The sequence below is a fragment of the Quercus robur genome, chromosome 5 (genome assembly GCF_932294415.1).
Source record: "Quercus robur chromosome 5, dhQueRobu3.1, whole genome shotgun sequence".
NCBI classification, from domain to species: domain Eukaryota; kingdom Viridiplantae; phylum Streptophyta; class Magnoliopsida; order Fagales; family Fagaceae; genus Quercus; species Quercus robur.
Genome location: NC_065538.1, coordinates 3,182,959 through 3,203,452, shown reverse-complemented (window position 1 = coordinate 3,203,452; position 20,494 = coordinate 3,182,959). Strand labels below are relative to the sequence as shown.

General features: G+C 38.6%; 1 protein-coding gene across 2 annotated transcripts; it reads left to right on the top strand.

The window, feature by feature from the left end:
- Positions 1-65: 65 nt before the first annotated feature.
- Positions 66-11,373, top strand: LOC126724847 (protein PHYTOCHROME-DEPENDENT LATE-FLOWERING). 2 transcript variants are annotated; one of them, XM_050429261.1, is made up of 12 exons: positions 67-406; positions 1,948-2,029; positions 2,110-2,174; positions 2,298-2,381; positions 2,853-2,933; positions 5,471-5,632; positions 5,727-5,825; positions 5,909-7,296; positions 7,884-8,098; positions 8,189-8,328; positions 9,068-9,106; positions 9,219-11,373. In XM_050429261.1, the coding sequence occupies exons 1-12, from the start codon at positions 278-280 to the stop codon at positions 10,968-10,970; spliced, it is 4,236 nt and encodes a 1,411-aa protein (XP_050285218.1). In that variant the 5' UTR covers positions 67-277; the 3' UTR covers positions 10,971-11,373. The 2 variants fall into 2 exon arrangements, with proteins under 2 accessions (XP_050285220.1, XP_050285218.1); XM_050429263.1 differs by lacking the exon at positions 2,853-2,933 and having other exon boundaries at positions 66-406.
- The last annotated feature ends 9,121 nt before the right edge of the window (positions 11,374-20,494 follow it).

The following is a 20,494-nucleotide window of genomic DNA, read 5'->3' as shown; positions in this document are numbered from 1 at the left end:
TCTCCTCGCGTGTTTCTCTGTCTCTGTCTCTCCCTCGCTCGCTCTCTCTCTCTCTCTCTCTCTGTGTACTTTTTTTTTTTTACTCTTTCTTGTTTTCTGCTAATAACAACAAAAACAAAAAAACCTTTTTTTTTTTTTTTCCTTTCTTTCTGGGTTTTTGGTTTTGCCCGACAACCTGGTTTTGTTTATTTTTATTTGAATTACCTCTCTTTCTCTCTTAATTTTCTCTCACTTTCTTATGATCCAAACACCACTCTAAGACCCGCAGCATTCTTAGATGGGTGTCTCATTCAAGGTCTCGAAAACTGGCGCGAGATACCGCCCCAAACCTCCGGCCAACGACGGCGCTGTTGTCGCCGACGACGAGCCGGAGAGCAACTCCAAGGAGAGCTCGAGAAAGCAACAGGTAACCAAAAAAAAAAAAAAAAAAACAAAAAAGTTATGTGAAGTGAATTGAATTGAATTGAATTCATTTAATTGGTTGCTCTTGATTGGTTCCCGGGAAAACGTGAGGGAAATTGGAGAAGTGGGACTTGGGAATTCTGGGTATTGGATTTCAGCTGGGTTTTGTGTGAAAAAGCTGAGATTTTTGGTTTTGATGTGTGTACTTGTATGTGTATATAGAATTAGTTGTTTTAAGCTCAGCTGAGTGTTCATTTTTTATATATTAATGGGGATGGTGGAGACTGAGATTTGGGATATGAATTTGTTGTCTTTTGATTGCTGTCATTTTCTTGGGTGAACAATTGAAGTTTGTGTAATTAATTGGGAGTCTGTTTTGATACTGAGAAAATAAAAAGTATTAGTGATCTCAATTTTGCAGTTTTTAGATCTTTTGGGTTTTTCCTGGAAGTAAAGGCTTCGAATTTCAGTTGAGCTTAGTGCAACTAATTGGGTTTCTTTTTAGTGCTAATTTCCTTAATTGAAGTGAGATTTTCACCTTTTTTTGGGGAATTCAAAGCAGATGATGTAAAGACATGAAATTTAAGGCTTTTTATTTCTTTCATCAGGTTTCTCAGGAAGCACTAAATCAAGATATATTTTCAGTAAATGGGTAATTTATTTAAATAGGATTTTTCCCAGATGCTAAACCTAGTGGTTTGGTGTTTTCTTTTGTACTGTAAATGGGTAATTTTTTTAAATAGGATTTTGCCCAGATGCTAAACTTGGTGGTTTGGTGTTTTTTTTTTTTTTTTTGTACTGTAACTGACAATAGATGGAAAATTCACTCGTATTTTTTGGTAGGGGAGGGGATGCTATAAAGGCAGAAGCTCCAAACTGATAATCACCTTTCGTAATCTTTTTTGTTTTTAAAATATTGTTGATGACCTACCAAGGTGTTTTAGCAGATGCCATGTTAAATTAACTGTTGGAAGCTTGTGAAGCCAAGAGCTTTGTGGCCTGATCTCCCCAATGAGGAGAACTTGAATTTGAATTCCCCCTTCCTTACTTATTGCAAGAAAAATATATATATAAAGTTGGAGCCTTGTGAAAATTGTAGTTTCTTCATCTTGGCAGTGTGATGTTCCGTTTATGCTACATTTTGTTGCTGAAAAATATCTTTAAAAAAAGAAAAAAGAAGAAGACATACGTTGCATGTTTTTTGAGCTTGAAAACCCAAAATTTTGAATGGAGCCTACTTGGTTAATACAACCATTCAGCTCTTTCGATTTAAGTTTTCCTTCTTCAGAAATGAGATGCAGAGGAAATTTAAAATTCAAAACCTAAAGTTTCCCTTTTTTCTTCCAGCAATTGAAATAGATAATTTGATATATTGTATTATTCAGAGAACATGATTATACTCCCCATATTGCAATCAGCAAGGCTTTTATTTTTTACTTGATTGCAAGCCCTTGAATCAGTAGAATGAGAAGCCGAATTACATTGATATTTAATTATTTATACTTTATTTTCTGTCATGATAGTTTGGATTTTCTTATGATATAGGGTGATCTTCTTGGAGGAGGTGAAGATGTTGTTGGGGTGTCTGCATCATTTATGTTTCGTGAAGGACATCCTCCAACTGCAGGTTAGATATAGTTGTTTTTGTTAGCCATATGCGAGTTATGTTTGGATCCTCACTGTGTTGGTTTTCCCTTGTTTTGATAGAGGATGAAGTTTCCTTCACATTGAACCTCTTCCCAGATGGATATTCTATTGGAAAACCCTTAGAGGTTTGTTGAAATGAACATTAACTGGATGATACCAATTGAAGAAAGTAAATTGAATGCAGAAAGAGACTCCTTGTACAATCTCATACATAGCATTCTAAGTATGTATAATTTATGATTTTTCAGAATGAGACTGCGCATCAGGCTACACTTCAAGATACTCCAAAGTTGTTACATCCATATGATAGGGCGTCTGAAAATCTCTTCTCGGTAAATGTCTGGTTGTTTCCCTGCTTTTCCTTCAATTTTGTTCAGAGATAATTATCTTGATTGTTGTTTGTAAAGTGACTGATGTGCTTTTGAATGGAACATCTTGTCCATGACTTCTTTGGTAGACATTTGTTTTGCATGAATATTAGGAATGTGGCATTTTCCCTTTTGTTGGTCTTATTAATGTAAGGAGGTTGATTCTTAGTGTTTAATAATCTAGATAACACTGATGGATTTGCATGTGCAGATCATTTGTCACACATGGTGTATTTCAAGAAAAAAATGGGGTTTCCAAGAATTGCTTCATATATATATTTTTTTCATTGAACTTGTAAAATGTTGCAGTATCTTTGCATTGCTCACTATTTTTTACCCTCTGCATCATCACTGTCTAGATTTCCCTATGTCTCTGTTTGCTATACATATCTCTTACTCTAATTAGTTTCTTTCTATTTGTGAATGCATTTAAAGGCCATTGAATCTGGCCTGTTGCCTGGAGATATTCTAGATGATATACATTGCAAGTTTGTTGACGGGACACTTGTGTGTGAGGTGAGTCATTTAACTACTGAAATTTACTTTTATCACACTTGCATCATAAACTTTTTGGCTTGTCAAAATAAATGATAATTAAATAGAAAACTTAAACGAATTGTATGAATACTAATCTCCATGTGTGCATGTAAAAGTAAACGTGCATGTCAATGTGTATGAACCAAGAACTTGTTGAAGCCAGCTAAGTTTATTTTTGATAATTTTTTTTTTTTTGATAAGTAAGAGAATTATATTAAAACCTCAGGGAAACAAAAGGACAAACAGAGAATACAGAGGAGGAAACAAAAGAAAAGAAAAGTAGAAAACAAGAAAACAAGCAAAGCCAACAAAGAACTAATTACAAAGAAGAGAACTAAGAAACATAGGGATAGAATCACTAGAGGTGAGTCCCCAAGCCCTAGACCAATCAAAAAGCGAGCTACTAAAGTAAGCGAGCAGTTGGTCATCAGTCTTGTCCCTGTCCTCAAAAGTACGCCAGTTTCGCTCCCTCCAAATGCACCACATTAGGCACAACGGAGCTAGATTCCAAACTCTAGAAGAGTGCTTTCCGAGCCAGTTCCACCAGCCGAAAAGCGTATCTGCAATCGATTTTGGCAAGACCCAAGAAATCCCAAAAGATCTATACACCAGGCTCCACAACTGAAAAGCTTTTCCACAATGAAGAAGCAAGTGATTCGCCGTCTCCCCATTACTACGGCACAAAATACACCAATCAACAAAATCGAAGCCTCTACACCGCAGAATGTCCCCTGTAAGAATCTTTTCCCAAGCTGCAGACCATACAAAGAAGGAGACATGCATAGGAGCCTTAACCTTCCAAACACCTTTCCAAGGAAACATAATAGGCAAGGGACATCGAAGCTTATCATAGAACGATCGAACATCAAAAACCCCCTTCTTTGACAGATTCCAAATCATACGGTCTCTTTGCTCAGAAAGAGGTAAATTAGAATCCAGGGAATGAAGGAAATCATCCACAACACCCGACTCCCAATCATTCGGATTTCTAAGAAGGAGAACCTTCCAACTTCTCCGGGCCTCGATTCCCAGACGCTCGAGAGACGAGGCTACAGAAGCCTCCTTATTAACAGCAATCCCATACACTACCGGGAAGGATAGATGGAGAGGTAAGTCCCCACACCAATGATCCGTCCAAAACTTCACCCTATCCCCCACCCCTACCTCGAATCGGATGTGTTTGGAAAACACCTCCCAACCTTTCCGGATACTTCTCCATAAACCACACCCATGAACACCCCTGCCTAACTTGGACGACCAACCCCCCCACTCTTCCCCAAACTTCAAAGCTATAACCCTCCGCCAAAGACGAGTCTCCTCAACCCCAAACCGCCATAGCCATTTTCCTAGTAACGCTTTATTAAACGTAGTTAACTTCCTAATACCCAAACCGCCGTTAACCTTAGGAGCACACACCTTATCCCACCCCACCAAATGAATCTTCGAATCCCCCCACAAAAAGTCCCTCTGAATCTTCTCAATCTTATTAGCCACATGCGAGGGAATGGTAAAAAGGGATAAAAAGTAAGTAGGAAGGCTAGAAAGCGTACTCTTAAGCAGCGTCAACCTACCACCTTTAGATAAATACAACTTCTTCCATCCGGCCAATTTCCTCTGAAATTTCTCCAAGATAGGATTCCATATAGAAGGGGACTTATGGGAAGCCCCCAGCGGCATACCAAGATAGGTCATAGGCAAAGACCCAATCCGACAACCCAGAATCTCTGCCAAGGCATGAACGTTATTAACCTCCCCTATAGGAACCAACTCGCTCTTCGAGACATTAACCTTCAAACCAGTCACAGCCTGGAAACAAAGGAGAAGCATCCGCACATGAAGGATCTGCTCCACATCCGCATCACAGAATAGAATAGTATCGTCCGCAAACAGAAGATGCGAGACACATTCCCCTACACCCCGACTACCAACGGCTTGGAAACCTTTGATCAAGCCAGCACCTTCTACTCTTTTCAACATCCTACTCAAAACCTCCATCATAACAAAAAACAGCATTGGAGATAGTGAATCCTGTTGTTTTTAGGTGGTCCATTCATGTACTTCCCATACCATTTGACCAGCAGTGACGTTTCTCATTACTGTTACTGTAAAATTCCTTCCAGCATTACCAGACCGCACTACTCTGCTTGCACTGTTTTAACTATCATTATTTTGGTCACTTCGAGTTTGCCTATCATGAGAAGACTACTGCCTCCGTTTTAATTCCAGCCTAGTGTTTTACAGACAAATCTCTTTGGTATGCCTCAGAGAGAAAGAGAGGATCAAACTTGGATACATTTTTAAAGATTCTATCTTTATAAATGATGTCTATGATTAGGTTTAACTTTGTAAAAGTTTCAATCTGGGGTAGAGAAGCCAGGCAACTGTTTATATACATCTGATGTCTACTGTTGTAGCTATTTGAAGTTTGTTCTATTAACATTTCTTAGAATTCAGGTTATGATTGGTACCATTAATATTTAGGATTTTTAAAATTGCCATTGCTGAATTTTTTGCAGGTACGGGATTATCGGAAATGTGCTGTTGACCAAGGGTCTGGTGATCCATCAACTAATGGATCCCCTGTTGTTAATAAAGTACGCCTTAAGATGTCATTGGAGAATGTAATAAAGGACATTCCATTGATATCTGATAATTCTTGGACTTATGGCGATCTGATGGTAACTATAATCAATTCCTCTGAACCTTGGCCATTAAATTTCTATTATATAATTGGGGTATTGGAGTCACATATTTATGTTCACATGACTGCAGGAGGTAGAGTCCCGTATATTGAAAGCCTTGCAACCACGGCTTCTTTTAGATCCTACTCCTAAGTTGGATAGGCTTTGTAATAACCCAGTTCCCACAAAGGTAGTGCCTTTTCAGATCGAGTCCTTGTTCCCTGGCTTGAGATGATTGGTTGTGTCTTTAACTATTTAAAACTTCATTTGCAGCTCAATTTGGCTCTGTCCAGTGTCCGGAGAAAGAGAATGAGGCAGATGGCTGAAGCTACTCTCTCACCTTGTAATAAGACAAATGGGAAGAAAGTTTGTGTAGATAGAGTACCAGAAAGCTCTAATGGCAGGGTGGGAGATTCAGGAATCATTTCAGGCAATGCAATGCCTCAGCATATACATGAGAATCTAGCTGCACAAAATCTTAACCCAACAAACATGGTAGCCCTAAGACCCAGGAGCTTTATATCAGATGCCTCTGTTCCAGCCCTACCTCCGGCTTCTCATCAACAGAGGTATCAGATGGGGATTGGGACCCCCAGAGGTATGCAGGATCCTGGTTCAGGGCCTGTTATCAATTCATCAGGGGCTTCCCCTGCTGGGCAGGACATGATGTCATATGCCGACAATGTGAATTCAAGTGTCTCTGTTCTTGGAAAGAGGGAGAATCAAGATGCGCAAATGTCACCCTTGCCCAACTTTAACAAAAAAGGAAGGCCTACACCAGTGGGTCTTGATGGAATGCAGCAGCAGCAAATAGGGCCACATATAGATGGCCTCACTGGTTCTGATATAAACTGGAAGAATTCATTGTTACAGCCACAAGTAATTGCAAGAGGAATGTATGCAAATATGCCTATTCAAAAGTTTACACATCAGGTGTTTGAAGGGGCTCTGAATCAGGATGCTGGAACAATGCCATTTGCTGCAGGACAGAGGGGCATGCGACATGCTGCTAAGGAAGAACCGTTTGAGATTGATAAATTTGATGGGTCAGAGTTCAACCGCAATAAAAATGATATGCCGATGGTGGAAACAGAAACAAGCCATCTGGAATCACAGCAATCACAGCAGCGATTACAGTATGCATTGATGAGATCTAATATCCCTCAAACGGCTTGGAATAGTCTAGGTCCGCATGTAGAGAAAGATGCAAGAAAGGAGGACCAGCTCCAGAAAAGGAAATCAGTGCAAAGTCCTCGGATTTCTGCTGGAGCTTTGGCTCAATCTCCATTATCATCAAAATCAGGGGAGTTTTCTAGTGGTTCACTTGGAACTTATTTTGGGGCAGTTTCGACTACTGTTGCACTTGGAGCAACACAAAAGGAGAAGTCAGCAAACACCTCAGCTCCTACTGTTGGTGGGAACCCATCTATGACTTCCAGTGCTAATGATTCCATACAACGGCAACACCAGGCTCAAGTTGCCGCGAAGCGGAGATCAAATTCCCTCCCCAAGACCCCAGCAATGAGTGGAGTTGCATCCCCAGCTAGTGTTAGTAATATGAGTGTCCCATTAAATGCAAACAGTCCTTCAGTTGGAACACCACCTTTGGCTGATCAGACCATGCTGGAAAGGTTCTCAAAGATAGAAATGGTGACAATGAGGTATTCTGTTCATCAACCTGTAATCACCTAAAATTTTATGTGCTGCTTTGTTTTGTTTGTGTAGTTGTTTTTCTATTCGTTGCTCCAACCTATCAGTTGAACATATTAATGCTCTTTATTTTGTTTTTCTTTTGACTTGACCCTAAAATAGCACATTAAGGATTACATAAAAAGGATTTTTGGATCAGGTCTCTCTAATACCCCCTGCCCTGGGGACTTTTTTACCTTGCTGAGATATTTGAGAGAAAAATTTTTCACTGCTTGCTTCCTTGTCTCTTTTTATTTTTTAATTAAATTTTTTTGGATTGCACCCTGCATGTTTTATTATTTGGAAGTTTCAGGGTGTATAAACTGTTGACATCCTATTGTTTTTTCACATACATTTAGTAAGTGGTAGTTTTTTTAAGTTCATTCTGCCAATGATGTCTAGCTCACATCGCGCTTCCTCCTCACATAAGAATGGGTGGATGGTGAGGTCCTGGGTTTAGAGCCCACTGGTTGTGGAACTTACAGAGCAAAAAAAAAAAAAAAAAAAAAAAATAAACTCTATCCTGTTCTTATGCTTGTTCTATGGATTACTGTTTCAGGCATCAACTCAATCGCAAAAAGAGTAAGGTCGATGATCAACACCCCATCAGGAAGCCAAATGCATATCCCACTCAACGTTTGGCAGAGTTTCTCTCTGATATTTCCACTAATGAGGATTCCAAAGATGATGCAGATGCAAGGTCATTGTCTAAGTCACTAGCAGGTGGCAGCATGAATATCTGCAAAATAAGAATAATAAAAATTCTGGAGCCAGGTTTGTTGTACTATTGGTTGCAAGTTATTTAATCTTACTTATGTCTTGATGTTTTTCACCTTATCCTCATGTTCCATTTTGCTTCTGCAGATAATACTGCTTCACAGAGGGTAAGAGCTAGGATGATCATGTCAGAGAAGCCATGTGGTACTGTAGCAATGCATTATGGAGAAATAGAAGATGTTGATTATTTGGCTGTGGAGGATTACCTTCCTACATTGCCGAATACAGTGAGTTCTGCACAATTTCTATTTTTGCTGTCTAAGAAGGATCTGCCTATTGAATTGGTCATGGTGGCCATTTTCAGTTAGGGTCATCAACACAAATGATTCTTCAGTATTTGGTCCTTTTTTTTAGTCATGTTAAAAAGTCATCTCCTCAGTTAGACTCTGGAATATTTCAATGTGTTTCCTACTAATTATATTTTTTTCTATTCTGCTTTTTGTATTTACCCTTTTGAATACCTTTAACTTTCCCATAGTCTTCTTTGATACCCTTTTGGTGGTCCTCCAAATCAGCCTACCAATACTTCTCCTGCGAATTTTCTTCCATTACAGTTCTGACTGAATCTTTTCTTTTTATGCCATTGATCAATGCATTTTCATCTCCACCACACTTGTTGTGATATCGAAGTTGTCCTTTAATTGCCTATGTTCTGTCTTCTAAAGCATTTTTGCAGTGATGATGTTATCCAATCCTTATGGAAATTCATTGATATGTTGCATCATTTATTTAGAAAAGTCTATCTTGTCTGGTTATATTCCCAGCATCCATTAGCTAGTGATAGGAGATGGCTTATTGATTGATTGGCAGTCAATGGCTTGATATGGATTGATAGGCTAAGAAGTTTTTCAACAGTGTTAGTTTTATGTTTTCCTGATATTTAGACTCTCTTTTATTTTCCCCCTTATCCCCTTGCAAGAATGTGTCTTCTGTCGTTCTGATTTAGATATCTAATTCTTGTGACAGCATTTGGCCGATTTGCTTGCAACGCAGCTTTGTTCACTGGTATGTTATAAGATATGGTGTTGAAGCTCAGAAAAAAAAAAAATTACAAATTACTGTGTTTTGTTTTCCTCTTCTTTTTATCTAATGTGCATAATGGTATCTGCTCATGCAGATGATACGTGAAGGATATCATGTGGATGATCAAATCCGAACAAAACCAATCCGAATGAATCTTGCCTCAGGCAGCCAATCAAATGCTGCTGGAGTCCTGCACAATTCAGTTGCTGAGATGCAGCAATACCCAGAAGCAGTTTCTGGTCAACCATCAAATGAAGTTGCAAAGCCAACTAGCAGTGGTAATGCCTCTCTAAACTCATCCCAGAATCCTTTAGCAAATGCAAGGATGCTGCCTCCAGGAAACCCCCAGGCCTTACAGATGTCTCAAGGACTCTTGTCTGGGGTTTCAATGCCCCAGAGGTCACAACAGCTGGACCCACAATCATCACTTCATCGTCATCATCATCAGCAGCAGCAACAGCAGCAGCAACAACTACAGCAACAGCAACAGCAACAGCAACAACAACAACATCAGCAACAACAACAACTGCAACAACAACAACAACAACTGCAACAACAACAACAACAACACCAACTGCAACAACAACAACAACAACAGCAGCAACAACAACAACAACAACAACTACAACTACAACAGCAGCAGCAGCAGCAACAACAGCAGCAGCAGCAGCAGCAGCAACAACAACAACAACAACAAAGCCAACATCCTATGATTCCACAGCAGCATACCCAGTTCCAGAGGTCACCTATGATGCTTGGACAAACTACACTTTCACACTTCGGGCAGAATCCCAGCATACAGTTGAGCAACAGCAGGGCTTCCCAACTTCAGGCGTTACAGCAGCAACAGCAACAGCAACAGCAACAGCAGCCACAAATGCAAAGGAAAATGATGATGGGACTTGGAACAGCTGTGGGTGTGGGAAACATGGGCAATAACATGGTTGGTCTTGGGGGCCTTGGCAATGCCATGGGCATGGGAGCTGCTAGGGGAATAGGAACTGGAATGTCGGCACCAATGGCACCTATTTCTGGTATAGGGAATGTTGGCCAGAAACCAATGAATCTTAGCCAGGCTTCAAATATTACCAACGCAATAAGCCAGCAACTTCGATCTGGATTGAATCCAACACAAGCTGCTCTCGTGGCAAGAATGGCACAGAATCGAGTGTTAGAGAATCGAGTGTTAGGGAGTCCTTCGTCAAGCCTAACTGGGATTTCAGCAGCCAGACATCCAGGCCCTTCTAGTCTTTCAATGATTGGTCAGACTTTAAACCGGACTACCATCAACCCAATGCACCGGGCAGCCATGGGGCCTATGGGTCCACCGAAGTTGATGGCGGGGATGGCAGGGATGGGTATGTACATGAACCAACAGCAACAACAACAGCAGCAACCACAGTTACAGCAGCAACAGTTACAACAGCAACAGCAGCAGCAGTTGCAGCAGCAGCAATTGCAGCAACAGCAATTGCAACAGCAGCAGCAACAGCAATTTCAGCAGCAGTTGCAGCAACAACAGCTACAGCAGCAGCAAGAAACCACCTCACCACTACAGGCTGTCGTCTCACCTTCGCAGGTGGGCTCACCATCGACCATGGTAATACCACAACTGAACCAACAAATGCAACAACAGCAAGCTAGTCCTCAGCAAATGAGTCAACGAACACCAATGAGCCCTCAACTGAGCTCTGGGGCAATCCATGCCTTGAGTGCTGGTAATCCAGATGCCTGTCCAGCTAGTCCACAGTTGAGCTCTCAGACCCTCGGTTCAGTTAGTAGTATTGCCCACTCTCCTATGGACCTACAAGGTGTGAATAAAGGCAATTCTGTAAGTAATGCATAGTGAAGCACAAAAGTATCAGGGTTTGCTTCAAGTGCTGGTTCAAAGCCTTTGTTGGGAAGGTCATTTTTAGTTCTTGATTTTAGTCAGAAAAACCAGTACCTAGAAAGTAATAAATCTGATTTCAAAATGCCCTGTGCTTTACAAAGTGTATAAACTAGCTTGTAGGCGTTGCAGTGCAAGGGGTTCATTTTTGTGAATGTTATATTATGTGACATTTGAAATATTTATAGTATAAGTTTATATTAAAAATAAGTCATGAATTAGAATGACAAAACTTGATTATTTAGATGTTTTTGTTGCGAGTATACATTGTAAGGAAAGACATGATTTTTACAGAGATGAAGGAACACCTGGGCATATGGCCTTGGATAGGGTCTTAATCTTAAAGCTTAGTTGAGTCGAATTGATGGTATTGTAACCTGTTATTTTAGTGATTGATGCCATTTTAATTGCGACTCACTCACATTGTCAATTGGGCTATCTCATATTTAAAGCATCTTAATGAATCAGAACATAATCAACACCTAGAATTAATGCCAGTTTCTTTTTATTCATTTTATTTTTGGTTGGATTTTAAGTTGTTATATTGTTGGAGTACAAGTTGTTATAACTTATAGTATAACGCTGTGTATAATATTTTACTGACAAATTAAGATAGATTGCATGTCATTCTAAAAATAAAGAAATAAAAAAAAGTTTGCATGATGCAAGCTTGTAAGCCTGAGTAAAATGTACAAACAGTAGACAAAAAGAACCCAAAAACCATCCAAAAGGTTAGAATTACAAGTTTCAAAGAAAAGAAAAACATGCATCTTTTCTCCATAATGTGTATCAGCTTTGAATTAAATTGAACAATTTAGACATGTAAAAATACAAACATTCTAAGGATTTATTCCCAACGACACTGTTTCTTGATCCACAGGCATAACAAGTACCATTCTAGTGTTGAACCCAAAAGGGGTGGACTTTGGTTTGATTAATCATATGGATTTATAGCCTATAAGTCAATGATCTTGGTCATCAACAATCTTTCAATAAAAAAAATAAGGACCTAAGCAAAAGTGGGCATGATGAAGAATGAAAATTGTATAATATGAAAGCTTGATTATTTTGGAACTTTATATTATATATTGTCATAACCCTAATATGGATTACTAAAATCTGGCACTAGTTAAATTGCGTGGAGTCACTTCAATTTCAATCATGTCATCCCAACCCAGGTACTTGCTAATTGGTACAAGCTACTACTTTTAGTATCCCAATTGAAGATTACTTGAATAATGGTAAGGAGAAATACAAACTTCAAAATTGAGGAATGTGATTAGTGATTACTTGGAATCATACGGTGGTAAGAGCAAAGATTTTAAATAAAATAAAATTTTTATTTTTATTTTTTTCCCATGTGGGTCTAATTAGTTATATTTTGACAAAAGTACAATTTACACCTATAAATTTGGTGAATTATCATTTTAGTCTATTAAGTTTAAATTTTGCCATTCTAGTCTATTAATTTTGACAAACATTGTCATTTTTAGTTCTTCTGTTCATTGCCATTTAACAAAATGTTGTTAGTTCTCTTAAAGGATATCGTTTCACGTTTGTAACATTTAAAAATGATTTAAAATGGCAATGTTTTTAGAGTTTTAACAATTTTTTTTTCTTCAAATTTTAATAAATGGAAAGACTAAAATGAAAAGAAGTATCAAAATTAACAGACTAAAATGACAAAATTGAAACTTAGTGAACTAAAATGACAACACCAAACTTATAGATAGTAAATTGTATTTTTACCTTGTATTTTCCATCACTAGTGAGTTAATCAGTTTACATTGAGATTTTGTTTAACTTGTCTAATTTCTTTAAAAAAAAAAAAAAATTAAAATATTGAGGGAAAACGATGAATAAGTAGTACTTGTACTGCTAATAATGTAAATTGTGATAGTATATTCTTAACAATGTTACTTACAATCTATATATAATATATAAGATTGGTTTAATTACATTTTTATTATTATTATAAACATTACTTTATAATCTCATTTTTCAATCTTAAATTTGTTTCCATATACTGTGGTCGATCATGGAGTTGTTATTAAGATCCAGCTCAGGTGCAATTGACTTTGCTGGGACTGGAGTGGGGTTGCGCATTTCGTTGGTGGGATTGCGGGCTTTGGGGCTGTTTCATAGAAGGCCATACAAATAAGAGGCTACAACAAGTATATGACTTACATCAATTGAGCCTATGGACTCTAAGATCAAAGCTTACAAGTCTAGGGATGACAATGGGGCGGGGCGGGGCTGAAGGATAGGGTTTTCGTCCCTGTCCCACATGGCTTTATCTTATCCCATCCCTGCCCTACCCGCATGATGGGGAAAATTTTCTCACCCCATCCCCATTCCTTGGGGCCCCGCGAAGCCCCGCCCCACCCCGTAAAACTTTATTTTTGTTAATTTGCCTTACAACCAGTACAATTTTTTTTAATCAAAACCTATTTCATTAATAAAAATATACTTGAAATTACAACTAAATTTATCCCATAAAATCAAATCAATTTTTAGAAAAAAAAAATTGAATAATATATCCAAGTGTTTAACAAAAAAAAAAAAAAAAACTCATAGTATAACACAACAAAATAAAGGCGAGAACCACATTAGGCAGAATAAAATAAGCTAATATTGATATATTTATTTAAATAGTAGAGTTTTAGGTATGAACAATTTACAATTATAACCTCTTAGCAACATGGGGCGGGATGGGGTTGGGGAGGGACGGGACGGGGTGGGTCTAAAAATTCTAAACCCATCCCCGCCCTGTGGTGCGGGGCTAAAATCTTGTCCCATTTCTGCCCCACCAACTTTGCGGGGCGAGGAAAATCCACACGGGGCAAAGCGGGGAAGGGCGGGTTAAGCGGGGCGGGGCGGGGCAAAATTGCCATCCCTAAAGCAATGGGGCGGTGTGGGGCCGAAGGATGGGGTTTTCATCCCCGCCCTGCATGGCTTTATCTTGCCCCATCCCCACTTTGCCCCGCATAATGGGGAAAACTTTCTCACCCCATCCCCACCCCTTGGGGCCCCATGAAACCCCACCCCACACTGTAAAACTCTATTTTTGTTAATTTGCCTTACAACTAGTACAATTTTTTTTTTTAATCAAAACCTATTTCATTAATAAAAATATATTTGAAATTACAATTAAATTTATCTCATTGTTGATGGCCATTTTGGAAGCCTAAGTGGAAAGGAGAAGCCTAGCAACATGGACAGAAAAGAGTTGGTAAATAGATAGAAAACCCATTAAGACCAAGTGACAGGAATAATGGATCACAGGCTCGTGAGATAAAAAAATGGGCCTTGAGGAGGTAAATGGGCTTAAAGGAGCCCGGAAAGAGAGAAAAAGCAAACCATGGGCAGTTATGATGTGGAAAAATGAGAATGGGCCACGACAGGCCCAAAATAATGAAAGTAAATAAAGTAAGGGGTTGATGGCAAGCCTATGAACCTTAAGGATGAGGGATAATGTAATTGGGTCGGGGAAGCCCAAAGAATTCAGTAAAAGCCCATGGGAATGCAAAGTTAAGAAAATGGTCGATGAAGCCCAAGGAAAGTAAACGGGCCCGGGACGCCCAAGGGAAAACAAATGGGACACAGGAGCCCGCTAGTGATGTAATAAAAGAACCAATGGCCGTACTGGGCCATTGGGAGAAGAATAAACAGCAGGCCCAAAGAGGCCCAGCAGGATTGAGACAAACAATTTTGCAGCAGGAATGATAGAGTGTTATGACAGGAGATGGTAGCAGGAAAAAGGATGGGCTGAAGAAAAGCAAAGCCCACCGTTAAGCAAGGCCTAGTCCCTAAGTAGGGCAAGCCATAAAGGAAATGAGAACCAGAAAATAGTAAAAAACGGACGGCAGACTGTATAGGCCAACCACGGCAAACGCATGAGCAGTAGGCAGATTTTGGACATACATGGAAGAGAGGCACGCGCAAGGCCCAGACCTCACCAGCCTGTACCCAGCCAATACAGGACACGGTGAGGACATGGGTCAGAGGTAAGAGGGCATGGTTTGGTGGTGGGGAGAGGGGAAAGACCTATTTTAAGGTTCCTGCTCAGGCTCTTTTGGGGGAAGTGTCCTGCTGGGATGACATATCACCCAAAAGAAGCAAAACTAAGTTGGAACCACTAGGTGCATGCCATGAGGGATAGGAAGAGAGAAGATACCCAGACCATAGCAGAAAAGGGTGCCATGGCAGACAAACAAACAAAATAGTTTTCTTTTGTCTGGCGATGGGGAGTGGCACACTGACGGACCAGTGGTGATCAGCAAGTACACCTAGACTAGACAAAGGTTGTTGAAGGCCAAAATAGTAAAATCCGATCACGACAGGTACTATAAAGGGGTCCTTGCTGTGTACAGGAAGGACAACACAAGCACTATGGTATTAGGAATTTGAAAACTAGGAAATAGAAAACAAGTATTAAGAAAAAGAAGCAGTAAGAAAAAAGGTAAGAAAGGGGAATTTTAGAAGAGAAGGAAAGAAAAAGATAGAGAGTTAGAGCGGCAGACATGCACCAATAGGTTGATTCCCTCTCTCTCTCTCAAAGTCCTGCTCTATGCCGGAAACAAAGGGTTCTCTTGTGCACCAACCATTCAGGTTCGCTTCCCTCAAAGTGATTAATTTTCACGGCAAGATCTCCCTAGGAGATTATTCACTTTGAGAAGATGCGTTCTTCCCTCCTTGGTTTTGGTCCTGCAGATCAGATTTAATCTGATTTCTTTCCTCTTTCAATCAACCCATATACTACCTACTTGTTTCTCTTACTTTTCTTATAAAATAATTGTTGTTAAACTGTGATTATCTTTTCCTAAGTAGGGATTATCTGTTTACCTTAATAAAGATGTTAAAGTACTTTATTTTATCTTATTATTATCATATCTACCTGCCACAATTCATCTGAAATAGTTCTGTCCACCGTAAGCGTGCTCCTGGCAGACAAGGCATAGTTTGCGCACAAGCCGGACCAAATTGAGTTGCAGTTGGATTAGTCTCAACTTTCTTATTCAGAATATTTGGGCCCAGTACCGCAGGAGGCAGCCCGGCCTGATTTAACCAAAAAAGGCCCACTACACCCATCAAATCAAATCAATTTTTAGAAAAAAATTTAATAATATATCCAAGTATTTAACAAGACAATCACCAAAAAAGAAAAAAAAAAAAACTCATAGTATAACACAACAAAATATAAGCGAGAACTACATTAGATAGAATAAAATAAGCTAATATTAATATATTTGTTTAAATAGTAGGGTTTTAGGGTACGGAAAATTTACAATTATAACCCCTTAGCAACACGGGGCTGGGTGGGGATGGGGAGGGGTGGGGCGGAGTGGGTATAAAAAGTCTAAACTCATCCCTGCCCCGCCTCGTGGTGTAGGGCTAAAATCTTGCCCCATCCCCGCCCCACTACCTTTGCGGGGCGGGGAAAACCTGCGCGGGGCGAAGCGGGGAGGGGCAAGTTAAGCGGGGTGGGGCAAAATTGCCATCCCTACTTCAAACGTGCCGTTACATGTTGAATAAAAGGTTGGAATTTTCTTTTGGATTGCTGGGCTTTGGGGCGGTTACATTGAAGGCCCAATGGTGGACCAGTTTGATGCAATTAGGAAGCCCATAGAAATGGGAGACCACAATATAACCCTAGTTGTAGTACTAGAGACATTTTTGTTGTAGTTTAAATAGCTTGGGTTGAATCTATAGGCCCCATTCAATTGGTTCAATAGCTTGTGCAAAAATTTATGTATATATTTTTAGTGAAAAAGAAAACCTATTTATTTTCTATTTTGACTTGACCAATTTTCAAAACATTAACATCAGTTTATTTATTCTAAATTCTATTTCATTAAAAAATCAAAATTTTTTTTTTTTTTTAAATTTTCTATCTCTTCATACACTACAACTATCATTCACTTTCTTCATTTATTCTCGAGAAACGCAAAGAAAGAATAAAAGATTGAAATGCACAACTACAGTTGTTGTATATATTTGCACAAATATGGTAGCAAAATGAATTTTGCACAATGGAGGTATAAAGTTGATGCGGGTGATTTTTGGGGTTTGTTAGGCAAAATTTAGCTCTTATGCCATTTTACCATAGTTGATGCAAGTGCTCTAAGCCTCTAACATTACGAATACAAATTCCTTATCCTATTTTTTGTGTTCCACCACAACTTGTCATATATTCAATTAACTTTCTTATAAAATAACCAAAGTTTAAAATGAAAAAAAAAAAAAAAAACATTTTTTTAGAATGAAAAAAAAAAACAAAAAAGCCACTTGATATAAAGAAACATGCTATAATTGGTGAAACATAAAGTAAAATACAAAAAATAATACTACAGAGCATATGTTTTTCTAATACTGCCCACTAAGGTAATTAGGCTGGAGTCTCTACTACACAAGCTATGAACCCTTTTCAACTGACGATTACTAGTGGGCCTTTGGGATGCATTAGATGTTTGGACTGGGTTGCTAGGTGGGTTTGTTGCAATTACAACAGGTACTCCGTTGTTGAGCCATGGGCTGCCATTGTGTGTGGTTTATTTATTTTAAATGCATAGGTCTTGATTGGGATCATTATCTTAGCCCTAAAACTGAAATTTGATGACAAATTTGAGACCACACAATATTATAAATGAACTAAACTGTTCATAAATATTTCGAGCTTGGCTTGATAAAAAACTCGTTCATGTTTGTTTGTTTATAAATAAACCAAACTTGAGCCTTAATTTTAGGTTTGTTTAGTAAATAAGCAGAGTCCAAGCAAAAAATATTGTTCATGAATAGGCTCGTGAACGAACTCGATATAAAGAAACATGCTATAATTGGTGAAAAATAAAGTAAAATACAAAAAATAATACTACCGAACATATGTTTTTCTAATACTGCCCACATATGTTTTTCTAATACTGCCTACTAAGGTAGGCTGGAGTCTCTACTACACAAGCTATGAACCCTTTTCAGCCGATGATTACTAGTGGGCCTTTGGGATGCATTAGATGTTTGGACTGGGCTACTAGGTGGGTTTGTTGCAATTACAATGGGTACTCCGTTGTTGAGCCATGGGCTGCCATTGTGTGTGGTTTATTTATTTTAATTGCATAGGTCTTGATTGGGATCATTATCTTAGCCCTAAAACTGAAATTTGATGACAAATTTGAGACCACAGAATATTATAAATGAACTAAGCTGTTCATAAATATTTCGAGCTTGGCTTGATAAAAAGTTCGTTCATATTTGTTTGTTTATAAATAAACCAAACTTGAGCCTTAATTTTAAGTTTGATTAGTAAATAAGCAGAGTCCAAGCAAAAAATATTGTTCATGAATAGGCTTGTGAATGATAAGGCTTGATAAAAAACCAAATCAAGCTTAGGTTGGCTTATGTGCTTTGTAATAAGTTCGACATGGGCTTGAACAATTAATCCATATCTTACTAAGCCTTAAATTAATTGAGTGTTGGGACTACTCATCTAAACCAAATAGGCTAGACAATATACTTAATATGGACTTGATAATGTACTTGTATTGGATCTCAATCTCAAGAGCTTGATACTGAGTTTAAGCTTGATATTGAGCTCGAGTTTGACTTGACTAATGAATCAAGTTAAGCGAAGTTGAGTTCAAGCTCAAACATTGTTTGTAGGCTTGGTTTAAGCTCAGGCCAAGCTTGATTGTTTTTTATTTGTTGTCAAGTCGCCCTTGAACATTCAATACTTGGCAAAGTTCGACTCATTTACAGCCCTACTGATAGTTGCATGGTGGCTATGTACGGTTAGTGTCGGACCATGATCTATGTCATTCCACCTCAAAACCAAATGGTGATGAGTAAGGCACACTCAAATCTTTTATGACATTTGACATTACGCCATACAGACCTGTTTTTAGAGTGGTTGTAGGGAGTCAAATTGTGGTCCCCCCAACAATCCCTCCCTCACAATGACACTCCCATGACTTGAACCCATGACCTTGGCTCTAATATCATTTGTTGAACTGTGAGCTATGCTGTTCTATCTCAAAACCAATTGTGATGAGTAAGACACACTCAAATCTTTTATGGCATTCGACGTCACGCCACGCGGACCTGTTTTTAGGGTAGTTGTAGGGAGTCAAATTGTGGTCCCCCAACAGTTAGTTTAGGTTATTTAGGCCATAAGTTAAAAAAAATGTAAAAAAAATACTACAAATTTTATTATATAAGTTTTACAAATTCACATAGATTAGTAGATTTTAAAATGTATAATAATATGTACATGAAAAGCATTATGTTTATATTTGTGCTAATCCATTTTACGAAGTATATATAAATATATATTTATATGTATTTGTATATTTATGAGTATGTATGCTAACATGTTGTGAACTAACATTTGCTTGATGAGAACTTTCTTTGGGCTTTAGTGTCTTTTTGTGTAGACTTGCAATAGTAAAGAAGCAGAAAGTGGAGAGCCTCAATGGAAAGCAGAGTACTGTTCCTTTTGCAGAAAGTGGAGAAAGCCTCAGTAGAAAATAGAGTAACATTCCCTTTGCAGAAAGCAGTGAAAAGTTCACTTCAACAGCATAATAATGTTCCTTCTGCAGAAAGTGGAGAACAGCCCCTTATGCGGTAGTAGAAGAGGAGAATAAGCTCATTTTGCAGCAGAGCTTCTTGGACCAGATTTAATGCTTGTGCACATACTGGCAATGGAAAAATGGGACCCTAAAGCCTATGCCACGAAGATGTCAGACCTGACTTCCTTAGAAAAAGCCTAGACTAAAAGATGTCTAATAGATGCAAGACACATGGCTAGGCATAAAACGTGAAAAAAAGGACCCTCAACATTTATTAATTGACACCAGATGAGAGTTGAAGATAGAATCCCCTCATGAAACCCCTTGTTTCATCATTCTCTCTTTCCGGAGCAGTCACTATTATTGATCCATGCTATGGATTGTTTCTATATTTTACATTTATTGGTAAAGACTAAAGACTGCAAAAGGAAACAAAGAACCTTGATAAGTAATTCAAGGCTTTCCAAGTAAAAGATATGTGGTGGAAGTAGTTGCTGACTTTGGCAATAATTCTCCACTTTCAATCAGTTTTTTGTTGTTGTTGTTGTTGATGTTCATAATTTGATAGTTTTAAACGGGTTACAGGTACTTGAGGTTTCTTTTTTCTAATACCTGCTCTTTTTTTTGGCGACACCCATGCATCAATGAGCCCATCTCTCTTCTCATCAAGCTTGGCTCCATCACATTAATCAGCCTTAAAAGCTCCAAGCCAGAAGTGAATTCAGCATTGCCACTGAAATTCTCACTACCATGCTACAAATCTACCATGATTTGTCTTTACCACTTATAAGAATTTAAGGAAAAAAAAAGAGTCCCCCATTTCAAAATGTATTTTTCAATCAATAACTTTGAGACGCATATCCTTCTACCCGGGTTTATGGAATAATTTCTCAGGGTATGAGCTTGAGCTTGCATTTTTTT

Coding starts and splice junctions, on each gene's coding strand:
- LOC126724847 (XM_050429261.1), top strand. CDS start 278: ATGGGTGTCTCATTCAAGGTCTCGAAAACTGGCGCGAGATACCGCCCC. Junction 5,826..5,908: donor ATAACCCAGTTCCCACAAAG/GTAGTGCCTTTT, acceptor CTTCATTTGCAG/CTCAATTTGGCTCTGTCCAG. Junction 9,107..9,218: donor CAACGCAGCTTTGTTCACTG/GTATGTTATAAG, acceptor CTGCTCATGCAG/ATGATACGTGAAGGATATCA.